Source organism: Lactuca virosa, chromosome 5 (assembly GCF_052849685.1).
Source record: "Lactuca virosa cultivar CGN04683 chromosome 5, Lactuca_virosa_CGN04683_v6, whole genome shotgun sequence".
Taxonomy (NCBI): Eukaryota; Viridiplantae; Streptophyta; class Magnoliopsida; order Asterales; family Asteraceae; genus Lactuca; species Lactuca virosa.
In genome coordinates, this window is record NC_136430.1 from 394,879,251 (window position 1) to 394,898,816 (window position 19,566).

Sequence of the window (19,566 nt, forward strand, 5' to 3'; positions counted from 1 at the left end):
TTTATCTAACATTGACTTTGACCATATTTATATATCTTTATGTTGTTTATGCAAATCTCAATTTACATGTTGTTTCAGTGGCTTACAAGCTGTCCAAGAGGAAAGTTGATGAGAACTTGCATTTACTGCATAACATCGTTTTTGGAAAACGAACAAAGGTGAAAAATCAACAAATCAAGCAATCTTTTTATCTTTTTTCATATATGAAAGCTAAGTTTTTGTGGCTTCTGAATATTATGCAAAAAGTATATTATTCGGTTAGAATATTCAACAAAGAATGTGAAGAATATTATGCAACTAGTATATTATTCTGTTAGAAAATTCAACAAAGAATGTTACTTTTTTCTTAGTCACATTTTGTGTTAACATGATATTTTCATGTATTTATATTTCAAATGTTTTGGTCGTTGGATATATTCTTGATAATACAAATACTTTAAGAATATTCAAAATCATTCTGCAAGAATAGTTTATTCTGTAAGAATATATTATTGCTATATTTTGATAGAATTGTAGTTAACTATTTATATATTTAATGTGCAGTTGTTACAAGTGTTCACTACAAAATATTTGGCAATGAATTTGTGATAGAAATGGTTTGAAGACCTGATGGGAAAGGTTTGAAAAATGAATTAAAAAATGATCACACTCACTGTTTAAGAATATTGTTATTTTTTAAGAATTACACTTGTTATTCTTTCAGAATGTTGTTATTATTCAATAAATCACAATCATACAATGTAATCATTTGGTATATTATTAGTTCAATAATCGATTTTGTGTATTCTTTTAGAATGTATTTACTAGTTTATGGTTGACATTCTGTCATTCTGACAGAATAAAATCGAAAAATATATTTACTAGTTTATGGTTTGAATTTTATCATTCTGACAGAATAAAATCGAATTTTTAAATTTAAATTAACGTAAAATATTCAGATTTTTAAAAATAAAAGAATTAATTATCCCTAAAAATCCGAAATTTTCCTTTTTTAATAGAGGTTAATTGACTAACATGCCCTTATGCTGAAATTTGTGGATTATATGGTATATGTTATCCTATTCTAATATCATAGACCCTCAGATTATGACATTTGATTCTATTCCATCCGGTGGTCCAAATCTGTGCATTCTGGCACACAATAGTTAGTAAAAACAAAATAACCTAAGCATATATATATATATATATATATATATATATATATATATATATATATATATATATATATATATATATATATATATATATATATATATATAGGGAGAGGTTATATTAAAAACGTAAAAATGTTGAAAACGCGAGAATAATTGTGGATCAATCATTTTTTTAAAGGGCAATATAGGAATTGTACAATTACATTAATGAAAAGTAGTCAACTTAATTAAATGATAGTTTTCCTATAATATTGCAATCATTTATTTCAATTTATTTTTCCAAAAATAATTACATTTTTTTACCACCATCTTTTTTTTCTATCAAATTAAAATTAAAATTATGTTATAATTAAATCACTTCATTTTTATTTATATATCAACAAAACTCATTTTAATTTCATAATTTTCATTCGATTTCATTCAGAAATGAATTCATATGATTTCATTCTCAATCGAATAAATCATAATGTAGTTTTATAAATTTTTTGGATTACATTTTTTTACTATATTCTTTTAGATGATGAAAAATTCAAATACACTAATAATCATATATGAATAAATTTATAAATATAAAATGAATAGAGAACAATACAAAAAAATCAACGTCCTTATAATTATTAATGAATAAAGCACAATTTATAGATAAAATTTACAACACATTTAGAATCAAGACAAAAAAATCAACGTCCTTATAATTATTAATTATAAATTAATAAAAGACAATCTATTGATACAAAATAATAATCAACTACAATTGTAATCATAAATGAATATATCATGATACAAATCTAAAATAAATACAATATAGTTTTAATCATAGATGATAAAAGAATCAAGTTACATATTTATATATTCATCGCCTTCGTTGCTCTTCTTCTCTTTTACTATGAATAAGCAAAAAAAAACAGCAAATTAGTACCAAAAAAAATCTATTCAAATACAAAATTAACTTAATCGTGTTAGTAGTCAATGAATTGTTAAATCAATTAACAAGATATTAACTTAAATAAAAAATCAAGATAAGAAACTAGAACTCAAAACAATCAAATACATATAGATAACAATTATCATTTTGTTTAGAAATCCAGTGGCATTACCAAAAGTAAAAAACAAAGCACATCATTATTGAGGTTTATATAGAATGAAAATCAATTAATAATCATATAGAACAACGAAGAAGTTCTTAAAAAAGTAAAAAGTTATATAGAACATACGAAGATTTTCTAAACAAAAATAAAAAATTATATAAAACAAACGAAATCAAATATGATGGTCAATATGATAATGCGAAGATAACTAGGAGCTCCATGACTTAATTGCGATAAATTTAATTCAATTTTAACTTTCGATGAAACCTTATCAGATCGACAAAAAAGTGTGAAGATCATGGGAATTTATAGAAAACAAAAGGGGAAAACATAATTTTTACCGGCTGCCATGGGAAATCGCTATAACCTTGACGGCGTTGTTGCTATATAAATCGCCTAATGTTCCATCATATACTCAATATTTTATCTTTTTCTTCACCGTAAAATCACCTGTAAGATAAGAAGTATATACAAAATGCTACTTTTGATATAATGATCTTATAGAAAAAATCAGGTTAGCGAGACAAAGCCATCAAATTGCCACCGCGATTGTGTTTCGATATCTCGTTCATAAATATTTTTATTAAACCATAAAAACCCAAAAAACTGTAAACGATATGAGGATGGTGATAATGGTGTCAGCTGCGGAGGCGGATGGTTCTCGATTCGTTTAGGGTTTGATGGCGTGAAGTAGATGTATAGTGAGATAGTAAGGAAACTTGAGAGAAGAAGGAAACGTGAGCTGATTTTGTGGAAAGAATGAAATGAGCAATTACCTTCATACCCTTATGTTAATATCTGTCATATTAAAAATTTCAGTTTGATTACATAACTTTAATAATTGACATAAATGACACATTTATATCATCCATTAGATCTGAATAATCGAATGATCAAGATCTATTCGTTCTCAACCTTTTCAACGTACTCAATTTAACCTACCTCTCTCTCTCTCTCTATATATATATATATATATATATATATATATATATATATATATATATATATATACACACCCCCTCATTTAGGCTCGCGAGCACGCTAAATTGTTCACGAGCCGAGCTCGAGCTTCATTTTAAGGCTCGAATCGAGATCGAGGTCGAGGTCGAGTTTCCTCAAAACTAAACGAGCCGAGCTTAAGCTTGATCAGGCTCGAGCTCGGTTCGGCTCATTTACACCCCTATCTAAAAAGCTACAAACACGTCTTCAAACCTGAATTATACTTCTCTAAAGATAAAACCATGTGATTATTTGGAAGGATGATAATATTAGAAAAGTAAACAAACAAGAAAATTTTATTATGGTTCAAATAAGAGAAGTCTAAATTACAGAGACCAGTTCACTTATTCCAAATAAATTAACTTGGATACGGGAGACCTCACCAAAAATCTACTTCATCTTAATATTTAATCCGCTACTTCGGATGTTGCAAAGAAATCCTCCCGTGAATATGAGACCAAGTAATGCAGGAGCAGGTGATTAATTAATAATTAGACATTGCCGATGCTCTCTTCATCGTTGACTTAATACTTTAGAACCCCCCCCCCCCCCCCCCCCCACCACACACATCCACCGACCCACCCACCACCCTACGCACCCTTTCCTATATATAGACATTGCATACGCCCTTAATCTAGCACAACAGAACCTTCTTTCTCTCGAACATCTTCTACTTGGTGAAATTGTCATAATCATGGCTTCATCAACTTTTTCTTCTTTGTTTAAGCTTTCAACATTCATTTTATGTTTATGGGTTCTGTTTGGGACTACTTCGGGTCAGCTATCTGCAAATTTCTATGCTAGAACATGTCCTAATTTTCGTTCGGTTATAACAAGAGCCGTGAATTCAGCTGTTGCAAGTGAAGCTCGCATGGGAGCTTCACTGCTTCGCCTCCATTTCCATGATTGCTTTGTTAATGCAAGTATCCTACTTTCTAATGCGTCTCTTGGCCTTGTCCACACATAATTAGCTTTGCTTAATTACAGTCAAGTTGGTAGCTGTCTTTCTCAAGTTATATGATTTTATCTTTCACCATTTAATGCATATATAACCAAACTAACATGTAGGATTTAGCTTCTTTTAGAGTCTTGATTTCAAATATAAGAGGATCACTAATGCATTCAACTCTATAAGGCCTAATGCATTGCAAAATCAACATCCCGTTTTCATATAACTTTGTGCATGATTTAATCCTACAAATCCATTGAACCTATATATGAAGTTCAATGGAACGTATATATAATTTCTTTGTTAGGTAATCATTTTTCCATTCAACCGTACATTGTGCATTAAATTTTAAATCCAGTCGTATGCCAACTCGGTGTGTTTATCCCACCGAATCCTGGAGTCTGATAATTCCATTCAACCATACATCGTGAATGCTCTACGATTCTATATCCTTATGATATTTAGAAATAAATAAAAACATTTGCACATGTCATTATCAAAAGCGTTTGATTTGAAAAAAACACATTATCTATTTGAAATAGATCATCCATCATGCGGGGATTGTATCTTTGTATATTGTGTGTGTGAAATATTGACCAACAACTTATTCTCGTTGTTGTGTCCTTTTCTAGTTGCTTAAATCCCCTGGCCACAATTGACTTGATACGTTTGTTTAATTTGAGTTCCATTCATAGTGGCTTCTCACACGGTGTTTACTTGTTGACTTCAAAATGTATACTTTAATAGTTGAACTTCTCATCAATACTCTTTCTGATTATACAGATGCTTATGAACAGAAAATGCCAAAAGTATTCTTCATTCTTTATGGAGCCAACGAAAACGACAAAAAGTCGTTTGTTTTATTTTCTTAAGAAATAAGTTTTATCATTAATTAGTTGAAGAAAACAAATATTCTTCCGTTAATTAACATGCTTTGAAATATGTAGGGATGTGATGCATCTGTGTTACTGGACGACACCGCAAACTTTACCGGAGAAAAGAATGCGGGTCCAAATAGCAATTCCATCAGAGGATTCAATGTCATTGATACCATTAAAACGCAATTAGAGCGCCAATGTCCAGGTGTTGTTTCTTGCGCAGATATACTATCTGCTGCTGCTCGAGATTCAGTTGTGGCTGTAAGTAGAAAATTAAAGTTCAGCGTAAATAAGTTCTTTCCCTACAACCTCCGGTTACTCTAGAGGTTATCAGTTTAATTACGTCATCAACCTTAGTACAGTGATTTTGTTTTATTTCAGCTTGGTGGACCAGGTTGGAGCACTGTATTTGGAAGAAGGGACTCCACAACTGCAAGCCAAAGTGCCGCAAATTCTAACCTCCCTTCACCAGCTTCAAGTCTTAGTAGTCTCATCTCATCCTTTTCAAACAAAGGATTTACTGCTAACGAAATGGTAGCTCTCTCTGGTGAGTTTACTTGGATGGATTGGGCAGCATATCCTTTGCGATATGAACTTTAAAGTTCATTAATTATCTTGTGTCGCTTATTTAATTAATACATCATCAAGGATGTCTTAAACGAAGGATACAATAAGTTACACCTTCTATGTTTACTCAGATTTGAGATGACTTCTCATTCTTCTAAATTTAACAACTCAGCAATCATATTTTTTAATAAACAGATGACTTCAATACATGCATGGCTCCTCACAAATATATATGTATGTGTCCTGTAGGAGCTCATACAATTGGTCAAGCAAGGTGCTCCGTATTCCGTAATCGTCTTTACAACGAGAATAACATAAATTCATCCTTTGCGACATCCTTGAGAGCAAACTGTCCTTCCAGTGGCGGTGACAATAATCTTTCACCACTAGATTCTTCAGCAACATCTTTCGATAATAGATACTATAATGATTTGATTAGCCAGAGGGGATTTCTGCATTCAGATCAAGAACTATCTAACGGGGGTTCAGCTGATGCACAAGTGAGGACCTATGGATCGAATCCTTCTGTTTTCTTTCGTGACTTTGCACGTGCTATGGTGAAGATGGGCAATCTTAGCCCTCTAACCGGCTCCAATGGTCAAGTTAGGACCAACTGCAGAAGAACCAATTAATAACCTCTTTTCTTACACAGCAGGAAAATGTCCATCAACCGGTGTTGTAACACCATCTTACATTTCTTTTTCCTATCACCTCGCAGGCTTGCTTCTTTAAATAAATTTCTAAGCCTTAAAAAAACATCTATCGACCTGTACTTTGTAAGAAACTGAGATATGATAGATTCATTAATAAATAATGCATGTGTTATTCTCTAAAATGTTGTCTCGTTGATGTTTTCTGGTGAATATTCCGTATAAAACTTGAGGTTGTAATTCTTAAAGTTGTTGCTGTAAGCTGTTGTAATAAAAAATCAAAATATGACTAGCCCACACACTTTGCCACTTAGATTTTGAGGTCTCGGAGTTCTATCTAAGGCGTTGATGGTTTTATGATACTTACAAAAATAAATAAACAAATAAATAAATAAATAAAAATCAAAAATCAAAATCCAAAATATTCTGACTTGTCTTTCGCATGTAGTTCAAAAATAAAAAATTAAAAAAAAGAATAATAATTAAAAAAAAAATTTTAAAAAACGTAATTAAAGAAACATCAAAAAATAATAAATAACAAAAAAGTTAAAAAAAAACATAAACATAAAGAGATAATATATAATATATAAAGAGGTTATTTAAGAATTATAAAGATACGTAGTAATAATAATAATAATAATAATAATAATAATAATAATAATAATAATAATAATAACTAGTGGAAAAAATCCGGGCTTCGCCCCAGGCCGTTTTTTGTGTTTTTTATGAAAAAATGTAAAAGTTTTGACTGTAAGGACCAAAAGTGTTAAAATGACTAAAGAATTAAAGGGGTTGGAATTAGCAAATTTTTAGAAAATGGACCAAGTTGTCAATTCCTTAAAGTTTTGTGGGCAAACTTTGATTATTAAAAGGTTCCTAAAAAATGTAAAAATTTTAATTGCAATGACCAAAAGTGTCAAAATGTAAAAGTTTTGACTGTAAGAACCAAGAGTGTCAAAATGGCTAAATAATTAAAGGGGTTGAAATTAGCAAGTTATTAGAAAAGGGACCAAAGTTGTAAATTCCTTAAAGTTTTGTGGCCAAACTTTGAATACTAAAATGTTCCTAAAAAATGAAAATTTTTTGATCGTAATGACAAAAAATGTCAAAATGGCTAAAGTTGAGGGGCAAAATTAACAAAAAAAAAATGCAAATCACTGTTCACAAGGGAACATGAAATTAATATATATATATATATATATATATATATATATATATATATATATACACTAAAATGTTCCTAAAAAATGAAACAAAATTTATTGTAATGACAAAAAAATGTCAAATGGCTAAAGTTGAGGGGCAAAATTGACAAAAAAAAAATGAAATCGCTGTTCACAAGGGAACATGGAATTAATATATATATATATATATATATATATATATATATATATATATATATATATAATAAACAAGAAACGTGACTCTATTATGGATGCACGCAACATGCTATCTTTTCTTAGTTCTGGATAACAAATCTACAAAATAAATAAATAATGAATTATAACGCATTGAGACTCGTGCTTGACATGATTCTTTTAAAATATTCGAAGTCTGTTCCCATGGTATAATAGTTGAAACAGTAAGTATTGTTGGATCTGACCACTTGTCTAAAAAGTTTACCGAAATTTGTATGCAAACAGAAAGAGAAGAGAGTATTCGACCTAGGTGTGTTTGAATGAGAATGCACGGTTACTTCATATACCAAACTTTGTAACCGCACTCATTAATTTGTAGTTAATGAATAAATTATGAATTAGCTCACATTAAATGCATCAATTACAAAAATTATATCATGGACCAAAACTGTAAAATTCTACAAAAACGTGGCTTGCATGGGCCCGAATTTCGAAGCTGCATTTGTGTCCGCCAGGTCATGCCCACACACGAGTTCGTTGAATTTTTACTGCAAAATCCATGATTCGCACCACCCATCGTGCATAGGTGTTAGAGTAAAACTATACATAGAAGCTTGTAAACTCATTACACATCTATGTTTATAATCCCACTAGGAGTTTGCATTTTTTTTCCTTTGTAGGACTCATTCTCACAACCAATTTATTTGCTACCTTGATTTTCAAATACTCATCTTTGAACATGGATATCTCGTTCACTCATTTTCCTTTTTGGAGACAACATATATCATTTCGAAGCTCTCACAGAGGAGAACATAGCTCACTAAGGATTAATAATATATATACATATATATATATATATATATATATATATATATATATATATATATATATATATATATATAAATGTGTCCAAAGTTTAATAAAAGTACATAATTTTTATTAAAATTTCCAACAATCCCCACATGAATGGAGATCGATCTTTGCACAAAAACTTCCATACAAAATCTCTAACAGTTGAATCCTAAATAGGATAGATAAGTGGTACCCTTTGAACCCTCCCTTGAGAACTATACATAGTCCCATATTTGTCACTAGACGGGATGTCCTTGAACTGAGCTTCCATTTATGTAGATGAGAATATAATTCACACAAGCCTCTTCCTGACAAGGTCATATCCTCATAGTTGTGTTCCTTATGGTCATGAAACACTAACGTGGTTCTATAAGAGCTTTTAGTGCATCAGATTTTTGAGAATTTTCGAAATTTAAAGAAAAAAATAAAGAAAATCTTTTTGGATTTTTGAGAATTTTGAAAAATCAAAGAGAAAAGAATGTTACCTTAGTGCACCGGCCTACAAGGAAATGTACCCTCTCGCAACTAAGAAGTAACTGCAAGAAAGAAAAGAAAGAAAATTAAAAAATGAACAGTGAGTTCTGATTGCTTCTGAAGATTGGAACATTTTAGAATGAACAATATGAATTCTGAGATGAATAATGAAATCCGATAGCTTCTGACATTTGGAACATTTCAGAATTACACAAATAATTTCAGAATTGATTTAGCATCAATCACTCCGAGTCCTTAACATAATTCGATTAAAGGTAGCTTCTGGTAGAGCCTTTGTAAATATATCCACCATTTGATCTACTGATCGAACAAAATGAACTTCTACGTTTCCATCTTCAACATGATCTTTTATAAAATGAGATCTTAAGGCGATATGTTTTGTTTTAAAGTGTTGAATTGGATTGTGACAAATACGAATTGCACTTTCTTAATCACAATAAAGAGGAATCTTCTTCATGCTTATTTCATAGTCTCTTAATTGACTTTATATATAACTAAATTATTTGAGATGTACATGAAGCAACTGCAATATATTCAGCTTCAGCAGTTGAAAGTGAAACACACGTCTGTTTCTTTGATTGCCAACTAATGAGTTTTCCATCCAAAAACTGACATTCACCTGTAGTACTCTTCTGATCGAGCCCACAACCTCCAAGATCAGCACCTGAAAAAGCCTATATGAAAAATCAAGAATTATTAGAATACCATAAACCAAGGGATGTTGTTCGCTTTAAATATCTAAAAATGTTTTTCACTGCTTGCATATGTGGCTCTCAAGGATTAGCTTGATAACGTGCACAATAACACATTGCAAGCATAATATCTGGCCTGCTTGCTATGAGATATAACAGTGATCCAATCATTTGACGGTATTGTGTAAGATATGTAGCAGGTTTATCAAGAGATGGATATAATTTTATTCTGAATGCCATGGGAACTTTCACTTTCCAATCACCTGTCATTCCGGATTTCATAAGTAATGATTTCGTGTAAGCTTCCTGATTAATGAAAATACCTTCTTTACTCTGTTTTATGTTTAATCCAAGAAAGAAATTTATTGGTCCCAACGAACTCATTTCAAATTTAGTTTCCATCAATTTTTGGAAATCATTAGTCAACTTGGGATTATTCGATCCGAAAATAAGGCCATCAAGATAAATTTGAACAATCATAAGATGTTCATCTTCCTTCTTACGAAAGAAAGTAGGATCAACAGCACCTTGTTTAAACTTGGATTGTTTAAGAAATTTAGTCATAGTTTCATACCAGGCACCGGGAGCCTGTTTCAAACCATAAACAACTTTATCAAGAACATAACAATGATCTGGATATTTGTCATTTACAAAACCTGGTGGTTTTTCAACATAAACAGTTTCTTCAAGTTCTCCATTCAGAAACACACATTTCACATCCATTTGATAAACTTCAAAGTTTTTATGAGCTGCATATGCCAAAAAAATATGAACATGTTCGAGTCGAGCAACAGGAGAAACTGTTTCTTTGTAATCAATTCATTCCTCATGGCAATATCCTTTGACCGCAAGACGTGCTTTGTTTCGGAACAACATTTCCTTCTTTGTCCATTATATTCTTGCATTCCCATTTCAGACCTATAACAGAAGAATCTTTCGAAGTTGGAATCAGTCTCCAGACTTTGTTTCTCTCAAACTCATTCAGTTCGTCTTGTATTGCTTTGTGTTGAATCAAATTTCAATTAGGACCGTTAGATTCTACGCAGGCAAACAATTAAGAACGTAATTATGAACACAAGAATGGCTTTGAATGTGTCGTATGATTAATGCTTTAACACCTCAGAAGAGCTCGATTAAGAACTTCGACTGTAGAGGTGTTTAGGGTTACAAAACAATCAACGATAATTATTACGACTACATCTAATGCATACATGCATGCACTATTTATAGTATAACCCTACTAGATAATCACGGATGGACAGGCCCAAATCCGGATACAAAACACAAGCCCATGACGCAACACAGTTAGACCCAACAATCTCCCCCTTTGCGTCAATGGAGCCGAAAGCTCACTTCGGTTGAGCTGCAGAAGACTTCTTTATTGTTTTGAACACCTTCGGTATGATGGCCAATAGATGATGACGAAACGTTATGTACCACCGAAGCATGTCTGTGAAGTTCTTCTTGTCTGCTTCTGAGTTCTGCTTGCACCGATGAATAATGTTGATGATGTGCTCCAAGCAGTCAGTTGAAAATAGATGTTCATCAACAAGAGCGAATAGAAATCGGTTGGCTTCACCTCTTGTAAACATTACAGTAAGATGTGTAGAATCGATTTGGCCCATCCTCATTTTGTTCACATCTCCTGGTTTCGGTGTTGGCTTGACAGTTGGTTTCCTGTTCATTACTTTCGTTATCTCCTGATCCATAGCAGCAAGCTCATGGATGTAGGAGGCCAACATCCTCTTCAAGTGATCCAGTATCGGCTCATATTCTTTCGGATTAGTGAGCAGAATGTTAAACAATAGGATCCAGTCATGAGGATTTAAATTCGGAAGGTCTGCCATGGGAAATAATCGACACCGAGTTTGCTGATCCTCGTGTGATTTTGAAATTAACATTTATGAATTTCCTAGCAGGCGAAGGTTTGAGTACCTTGACAGTAACTATCTTCTGTGCGCTCCATGTCAAGTACTGCGGTTGACCATACTTCAGATAAAAGTCGATAAGCTCACGATCAACTTTTGGATGAGGGTAAGGAACTTCAACAGTCGAATCGAAACAATGAAAGGTGAATGCCTTTCGTGTTATTGGCATGTCGAACTGTGAGTCCTTAGAATTGTCACAATCAAACGAAGCGACAGGTTCCAACCAGTAAACACTTGGAAACTCTATAGCCTGATTGATAAGTGTCTCTTTTGTCCACAGAGGAAACAAGGCCTTCTTGCAGTTTAAGGCTTCTTCTTCTTCCTTGTTCCTCCTTTCCCTTTCCTCAGCTTCCTTCGCAACCTTTAAAGTTTCATCCAACTCTCTGTCCCTCTTCTTTCTTTTAAGAGCCTCAGCAATAGTCTCTTCAACATCGTCATCATTGTCATCATCAATCACCTTCTGCTTGGCTTGAGAACCAGAACCCGAAGCTTCATTACCCTTCGGTTCGGTTTTAACCTTGACTTTCTATTGAGCAGATTCGGTTTCAGTTTTCACAGGAACCTTCGGTTGAGCACCTTCTCCCCCTTGTTTTGGAGGTATGAATCTCTCCGAAACACCCTTCATCTCGTGTAACAATGCAAGGGCAGGAAGAAGTTTTGTAGTTAGATGATTCCTTACGATCAAAGTAAGGATATGATCATGAGCACCAAGAATGTTGGTCAGCATATCCTTGACATCTCCAGCACAGCTTCGAAAAATAGCTCTTTCAGTCTTCAACAAAGAAATTTCCTTTTCAGCGTGAGCGAGCTTGACCTTCTGGACTTCAATGGTGGAGGCTTGTCGGGCAAGATCTTCCTTCAGAGCACTTTCTTTTGCTAAATCAGCGTGAAGAGATTCAAGCCAAGAATTCACATAACTGATAAGTGAAGTGTTCTCTGCTTGGATGGAAGAACGAACAGCCTCAAACTTTGTTTGCTCTTCTTGAAGGGACTTGGATAAGGAATCCACAGAAGCATTCACCTTGGCGGCATTGGTATCAGCATGCCCTTTGAGTGACTCAAGAAAGATCTGAGTACTATGAACAATTTCTTTAACATCGGCATTGGCCTTTTTGCAAGAAGAAGAAGATTCATTAACAACCTTTGTGGATTTTTCAACGGAATCAGTGTATTGCTCAAGAGCAGTATCCATGAAAGCTTTGAGCATAACACCACTATATGACTTGTTGTCATCAAGTAACGTATCAAGTTTCTCATTAATGCTCTGCAGTTGTTGTCTCGTGACTGGAGCTTCATCATCATCATCTGTAGGAAGCCTATAGGGACTGTAGTATGTATAATCAAACTCATCATTAGCACCACCGAGAGTGGCACCAGAATCAGTTGAATGTGAGGGTGAAGGTAGTTTGGAAGTAACTGGTGGTTCGATTTCAGTAGTCGCCCCCGTATCAGATACATTGACTCTTACTGTCGGTTCAGGAATGGTAGTGGTAGTTGATTGGGAAATAATAGGAGGTGGTAAAGGAGTTGTAGAAATAGGAATAGAAGAAACGGGTGGTGGTGGTGGGAAAGAAGTTGTTGTTTGAGATGTGGTTGGTGGGGAAACATGATCAACCGAAATTGGAACTGTCTGTTTCGGTGATGGAGGTGGTGTTGGAAGTTTGTCATGAAGAGATTCTGTTGGAGTTGGGGATCGAGGAGGGGTGTTACCTCTAGGTGATTCATGATGAGTTTCCTCTTCTTCATCCTCTTCATTATTTTTTGAACTGGGAGGAGTGGGACTCTTGGATCTTTTCGCCATCTTCTTAATCTTCTTTGGTTTAGAAGAATCCCCTTTCTTAGACTTTCGCTTCCTGGACTTGACAGACTTAGACTTATCATCCTCTGTTGTCTCTTTCTTGGTAGTAGCCCATTTCCCTCGGTTTCCAGGCTTGTCCACAACATCCAAGGCAGCCTGCTGTTCGGGAGATAAGACTCTCGGTTCCTTGGGAGGAAGTTTGCGATAATCAGCCATGACTTTACTCTCGGCTGTGACACACCGGTACATTGTCTCTGGTATAGAGCCATTGTGAGGGAACTTTGTAGGATCAGAAATTATGATTTTCTTGGTGTGAAACGTAGCAATAGACGCGACTAGGACATCCTTCATTACTGGAATTTCCAAAGTATTAATCGCCCTTCGTGTAATGAGAGTCCAGAATCGACCACACGAAATTTCAGAATGCCTCGTAGAAGTATTGAGGCTTTGCACCACTTGGGACCAGATAATCGACCCATAGTCGAGATTGATACCATTGTAAAGACCGTATAGAAGGGTCAGAAAACCATTGCTGGTGCCATCAGATCCACCACTCCGCTCCGCCAAACCCTTGATGAGAAGAGTAAGCAATCCATTCCATTGGGACGGTAAGCATGACTTCTTAACCTTCGTAACTGTGGTAAGCACGTCAATGTATCCCATCTCGTAGAGCATTGAGAACAGTTGAGTAGTGGTAATGAAGTCTGGTGAGATCACAGACGAATCCACAGCAAGATGCAATAGTGAACAAAATCTCCCTTTTGAAGTAGAAGCCTTATGAGAATGGATTTGGAAGTAGATTCTCTCCTTGTTTTTGTCATATGAAGCAGTGGAGTAAACCTGTGATAAGAGTGACATAGGAACGACTTCCACCTGTGTTAGGGCTAGAACCAGAGGTGAATACTTCAAACACTCAACCACGTGTAGCATATACGAATCGTACATAAAAGGATTGAGTTCAATAATCATGTTCTGATTTGGCTTGATTGAGAGCAATGTGGACGAAGCAGTTTGATCTTGAGCCGAAGAAAAAGTCGTCATTGTTGATTGAAGGAAGAAGATGAACAGTTGTAAATCGCCGTGTAGATATAGAGAGTTTGTTACTGGTGAAAGAGACAAACGTAATTAGAACCCCTTTATATACCGTTGCCAAGAGAGAGAAAGAATCGTCATCATAATGATGAGATCACTGAAATGTCGCCTGAAAAAGCGCGATGTGACAGGTTGGTTTCTCCCATGTATACGTCAGCACGCGTGGTTTTAGTAACCGTTCAAATTCACGCGCTTAAAATCTTATCCTCAATCCGTTGTTTGAAATTCAACTCCGCTCCTAGATTTAGGATAACCCCTGTTGCTCCAAAAGATAAACAAAAATCGAACCAACAGCAACCAGAGTGTTGGAAAATAAAAAATTTCATGCAACAGGGTGACAAAAGATAAAGAAATAAAGCAAAATGTGTATTGGATGTGAGTGATGTCTATTAGAAGACATAAAGCAGATGATTCCGGGCAAGAATTGCTTCCTTCAAAGTCAAGAGAGACTTGAAGTGCTTGTGTGGTATCCCGAGAAAATACGATCAACTGCTTGTAGAGAAACAGTGAAAGGCTTCTTTTAATTTGTAGGCTAAGGGTAGCTTATCTTCAACCGAACATCAAAACTTAACATAAGATCAAACGTTGGTAGAAGTACTTGTGAGACCGATGTGGTCTGTTGAACAAGTAGGTTGGATATAATTTATAGTGAGTAAAGAAGTGATAGAAATCTAAAAAAACAAACTGGATCTTTCTGGGAAGAAAAGCCTTGGTGTTAGACAAATTCATAAAAGACCACTCAAAAATAAAAATGAGATTTCAGTAGGTACTCAGTAAGATCTTGAATATAACAATTCACCGTCAATGCATTGTAGGTGTTGGACTTTGGGTTTCACTCAGCACGTGGTATACGTATCTAAGATCACAAACACAGATTTTATGCAACCATAAACCTCAGTGGTAAAGACCGAGAGTCTCAAGGGTTACTGTAGTGAACCGAAAGTTAATGGAGAATAGAAGGAGGATGGTTTAAAGAACTGAAAGTACCTCTGCTATATAAATATGACAAAGCAGAAAACTCTTAACTCATTCGAGAAGAGTAAAGTAGCTCTTGACTTGAGTTGAATGTAACAGCCTGATTGGGAAGAGACGATAGGTACAGATCGAATCATTAAGGCTTTGCTCTTAATCATAGAGGCTTTGGTCAACATGCAGCAGCATGCTTCTAGGGACCCTTAACTAGTTCAAATGGAAAGCATCATACCAGCCTCAGCTCTAAATTCTGTTGTACTGATATACTTGAGATCTAATTAGAAAAACAAGCAAACAAACACACCACACAAACAAACAAACAAACAACCAAAAAAAAATTGAGAAAAATATTTTTGAAGTTTTGAGATTTTCTGAAAAATAATAAAAACAGAAAAAGAAAATATTTTTGGATTTTTGAAGTTTTCTGAAAAATAATAAAAACAGAAAGAGAAAATATTTTTGAAATTTTTGAAGTTTTCTGAAAAATAATAAAACAGAAAGAGAAAATATTTTTGAAAATTTTGAAGTTTTCTGAAAAATAATAAAAAACAGAAAGACAAAAATAAAGTAGCACAAAACACTCTTTTAAAAAAAATAAGAAAAAAATAGAGTTAAAAGAATAAACAAAATGTACAACCGAAACCTTATCTTAAAAGAATGAAGCGAAATAAGCCGAGCGATCGGTTCATTTCGGTTCCTTAAAATCCAGAGCCGAAATGGACCGAGCGTTCGGTTCATTTCGGTTCCTGAAAATTATGGAGTCGAGATAGACCGAGCGTTCGGTTCATTTCGGTTCCTTAAAATTCCAGAGCCGAAATGGACCGAGCGTTCGGTTCATTTCGGTTCCCGAAAATTATGGAGGCGAAATAGACCGAGCGTTCGCTCTATTTCGCTTGTCTAATTTTTAGTGAGAAATTTGAGGATTCGGTACCGACTCTGCTTCCATCATTCCCAGGCCTTGTACTTCCATGTTCCCATCTTCTACATGGTCCTTGATAAAATGATATCTCAGTGCAATATGCTTTGTCTTTGAGTGTTGCACTGGATTGTGACATATTCTTATTGCACTTTCTGAGTCACAATAGAGAGGAATCTTCTTCATACTCAGCCCGTAATCTCTTAGTTGACTTTGAATCCATATTACTTGAGAAGTACAACATGCTGCAGCTATATACTCAGCTTCGACTGTTGAAAGTGACATGCAGGTTTGCTTCTTGGACTGCCAGCTAACAAGTTTCCCGTCAAGAAATTGGCATCCCTCTGTAGTGCTCTTCCGGTCTAGACTACATCCTCCAAGATCAGCATCAGAAAAAGCTTGAATGAAGAATCCAGATCTATCAGGGTACCAGAGACCGAGAGATGAGGTTCGCTTTAGGTAACGAAAAATATTTTTCACTGCTACCATGTGAGGTTCTCTTGGATTAGCTTGAAACCTGGCACAATAACAAACAGAAAACATAATGTCCAGTCTACTAGCTGTTAGATACATAAGGGACCCTATCATTTGTCGATATAGTGTTATGTCAACAACAGGTTTTTCCAGAGAAGGTGTTAACTTAGTGCCAAATGCCATAGGAACCTTCACTTTCGAATCTCCCGTCATACCGAATTTCGTCAGCAAGTTCTTTGTGTAGGCCTCCTGGTTGATAAAGATACCTTCTGGTCCCTGTCTAATATTCAAACCAAGGAAAAAATTAATCGGACCCATTGCTCATTTAAAACTTAGTCTCCATCAACTTCCTGAATTCAGCCGTTCGGCTAGGATTCGTGGAGCCGAAGATGATGTCATCGACATAAATCTGAACTATCATTAGATGTTGGCCTTCTTTCTTTCGGAAGAAGGTTGGGTCAACCGAACCTTGCTTAAATTTTGACATTTTCAGAAAGCGAGTTAAAGTTTCATACCAGGCCCTCGGTGCTTGCTTTAAACCATATACAGCTTTATCCAGCACATAGCAATGATCAGGGTATTTCTCATTCACGAACCCGGGAGGTTGCTCAACATACACTGTTTCTTCTAGTTCTCCATTCAAGAAAGCGCATTTTACATCCATTTGGAAAACCTCGAAGTTTTTATGAGCAGCATATGCCAGAAAGATTCTAACTGATTCCAACCTAGCTACTGGAGCGAAGGTTTCCTCATAATCTATCCTTTCCTCTTGGCAATATCCTTTTACTACCAACCGAGCCTTGTTTCTAATAACATTCCCCTCTTTGTCCAATTTATTCCTGAAGACCCATTTCAAGCCAACCACTGAAGCATCCTTTGGTGTGGGAATCAGCCTCCAAACTCGATTTCGTTCGAACTCATGAAGCTCATCTTGCATTGCTTGAACCCAATCAGAATGATCTAGTGCAGCATTAACTGTTTTTTGTTCGACTTTGGAGATAAACGAATTAAACATACAGAATTCAACTTTAGAGAATAATGCAGTTTGTTTCGGTTTCAATTGAGAACGAGTGAGAACTTTCTCAGATGATTCACCAATGATTTGTGCTTTGGGATGATCCATGGTCCATTTTACTAATGGAGGATAATTTGGGTCATAGGCTGGATCCAACTCTACATTTACTTCCTCTTCAAGTTCTGATTGATCACCTTCGTCAGTTGTATTCTCTTTCTCCCCCTCGACTGGCAAAGTGTAACCTGTGTCTAGATCAGAGTTGTCATTCTTTGTGGGAATTGGATTCTCCCCCTCGATTGGACTGTTATTAGGTGGGTTTGAAGTTGTATGCTCCCCCTCGCCTGGACCTTTATGAGTTGGGGATGGAATAGGATTCTCCCCCTCGAAAGACATTTCGGTTGTCTTTGGTGCTGATGAACTCTCTCCCTTGGTTATTGAGCCGTTATTTGGAGAGTCAGTGGAGGGTTGACCACCTGTCGGTTTAGGAGGTTCACTTTCCATTTCTTTGGCAGTTTCATCTATGATCTTTTTGAGATTATCGATTTTGTTGTCTGCTGCTTTCGCCTCTGAGTGAGCTGCTTTCTCTGGTTCATCGAATAACCGAATGTACTCTTCAAACAAGTTGGATATTGGAACCGAGACTTGTCCTGAGTCAGGAAATATTTCCCCTAAGGCACTTTCGCTTCTTTGAACTTTCTTCATGTACTGATCATCAAAGGTTACATAATATGTTTCTTCAATTCGTTTGGAGCGTTTGTTCAACACTCTGTATGCCTTTGACGTTAGCGAATAACCCAGAAAGATTCCCTCATCGGCTTTGACGTCAAACTTGTTTCGGTTCTCTTTAGAATTGAAAATAAAGCACCGTGAACCGAATACGTGGAAAAATTTGACGTTGGGCTTTCTATTGTTCAGAATCTCATATGGAGTGATTGAGAATCTTTTGTTGAGCAAGGATCGGTTCTGAGTGTAGCACGCGGTTGCAACTGCATCAGCCCAGAAGTATAACGGAAGGGAAGCGAAGTTGAGCATGGTTCTGGCTGCCTCACATAAAGAACGATTTCGTCTTTCAACAATCCCATTCTGTTGTGGTGTATAAGGGGCTGAAAAGTTGTGAGATATCCCCTTATCAGCTAGAAAGTCTTCAAATTCCTTGTTCTTGAATTCCAGCCCATTGTCGCTTCTGATATTCCTCACCGTCTTTCTCAGCTGCACTTCCACTTGCTTGATAAACGTCTTCAACTTGGGAGTAGCATCTGATTTCTGTTTAAGAAAGAAAACCCAGGTGAAGCGTGAAAAATCATCTACAATGACAAGAATAAACTTACTACCACCGAAGCTTTCGATAGCCGAAGGTCCACATAAGTCAATGTGCAGAAGTTCAAGAGCGTCAACAATCTTTGTATTGATTCGTGTAGGATGGCTCTTTCTGCTTTGTTTTCCCATCTCTCACGTTGCACACAGATGTTCCTTGTCAAACTTAAGAAGAGGAAGGCCTCGAACATGATCACCAAGCACCAACTTATTAATATCTTTGAAGTTCAGGTGCGTTAGGCGTTGATGCCACAACCAGCTTTCATCAGTGTTCGCCTTTGATAGTAGACATATTGCTGGTTTTCCTCGAATTGGGTTGAGATTTAAAGGATACATCTCTCCCTTGCGTTCAGACTTCAACATAACCTTTTTGGA

General features: G+C 35.3%; 1 protein-coding gene and 1 long non-coding RNA gene across 2 annotated transcripts; one reads left to right on the top strand and one right to left on the bottom strand.

The window, feature by feature from the left end:
* Window positions 1-1,881: 1,881 nt before the first annotated feature.
* On the bottom strand, window positions 1,882-2,988 carry LOC145110839 (uncharacterized). The gene is made up of 2 exons (XR_013710076.1): window positions 2,584-2,988; window positions 1,882-2,038 (listed from the first exon to the last, which is right to left on the bottom strand). It is a non-coding gene; the product is annotated as an uncharacterized LOC145110839 (long non-coding RNA).
* A 901-nt stretch (window positions 2,989-3,889) lies between these two features.
* Window positions 3,890-6,574, top strand: LOC145110838 (cationic peroxidase 1-like). The gene is made up of 4 exons (XM_079047149.1): window positions 3,890-4,160; window positions 5,138-5,329; window positions 5,450-5,615; window positions 5,885-6,574. The coding sequence occupies exons 1-4, from the start codon at window positions 3,936-3,938 to the stop codon at window positions 6,265-6,267; spliced, it is 966 nt and encodes a 321-aa protein (XP_078903275.1). The 5' UTR covers window positions 3,890-3,935; the 3' UTR covers window positions 6,268-6,574.
* The last annotated feature ends 12,992 nt before the right edge of the window (window positions 6,575-19,566 follow it).

What these genes read in the sequence shown, in the direction of transcription:
- LOC145110838 (XM_079047149.1), top strand. Translation starts at nt 3,936, where the DNA reads ATGGCTTCATCAACTTTTTCTTCTTTGTTTAAGCTTTCAACATTCATT. An exon ending in TCCATGATTGCTTTGTTAAT is followed by an intron (nt 4,161 to 5,137) that starts GCAAGTATCCTA and finishes TGAAATATGTAG; the next exon opens with GGATGTGATGCATCTGTGTT. An exon ending in CTCGAGATTCAGTTGTGGCT is followed by an intron (nt 5,330 to 5,449) that starts GTAAGTAGAAAA and finishes GTTTTATTTCAG; the next exon opens with CTTGGTGGACCAGGTTGGAG.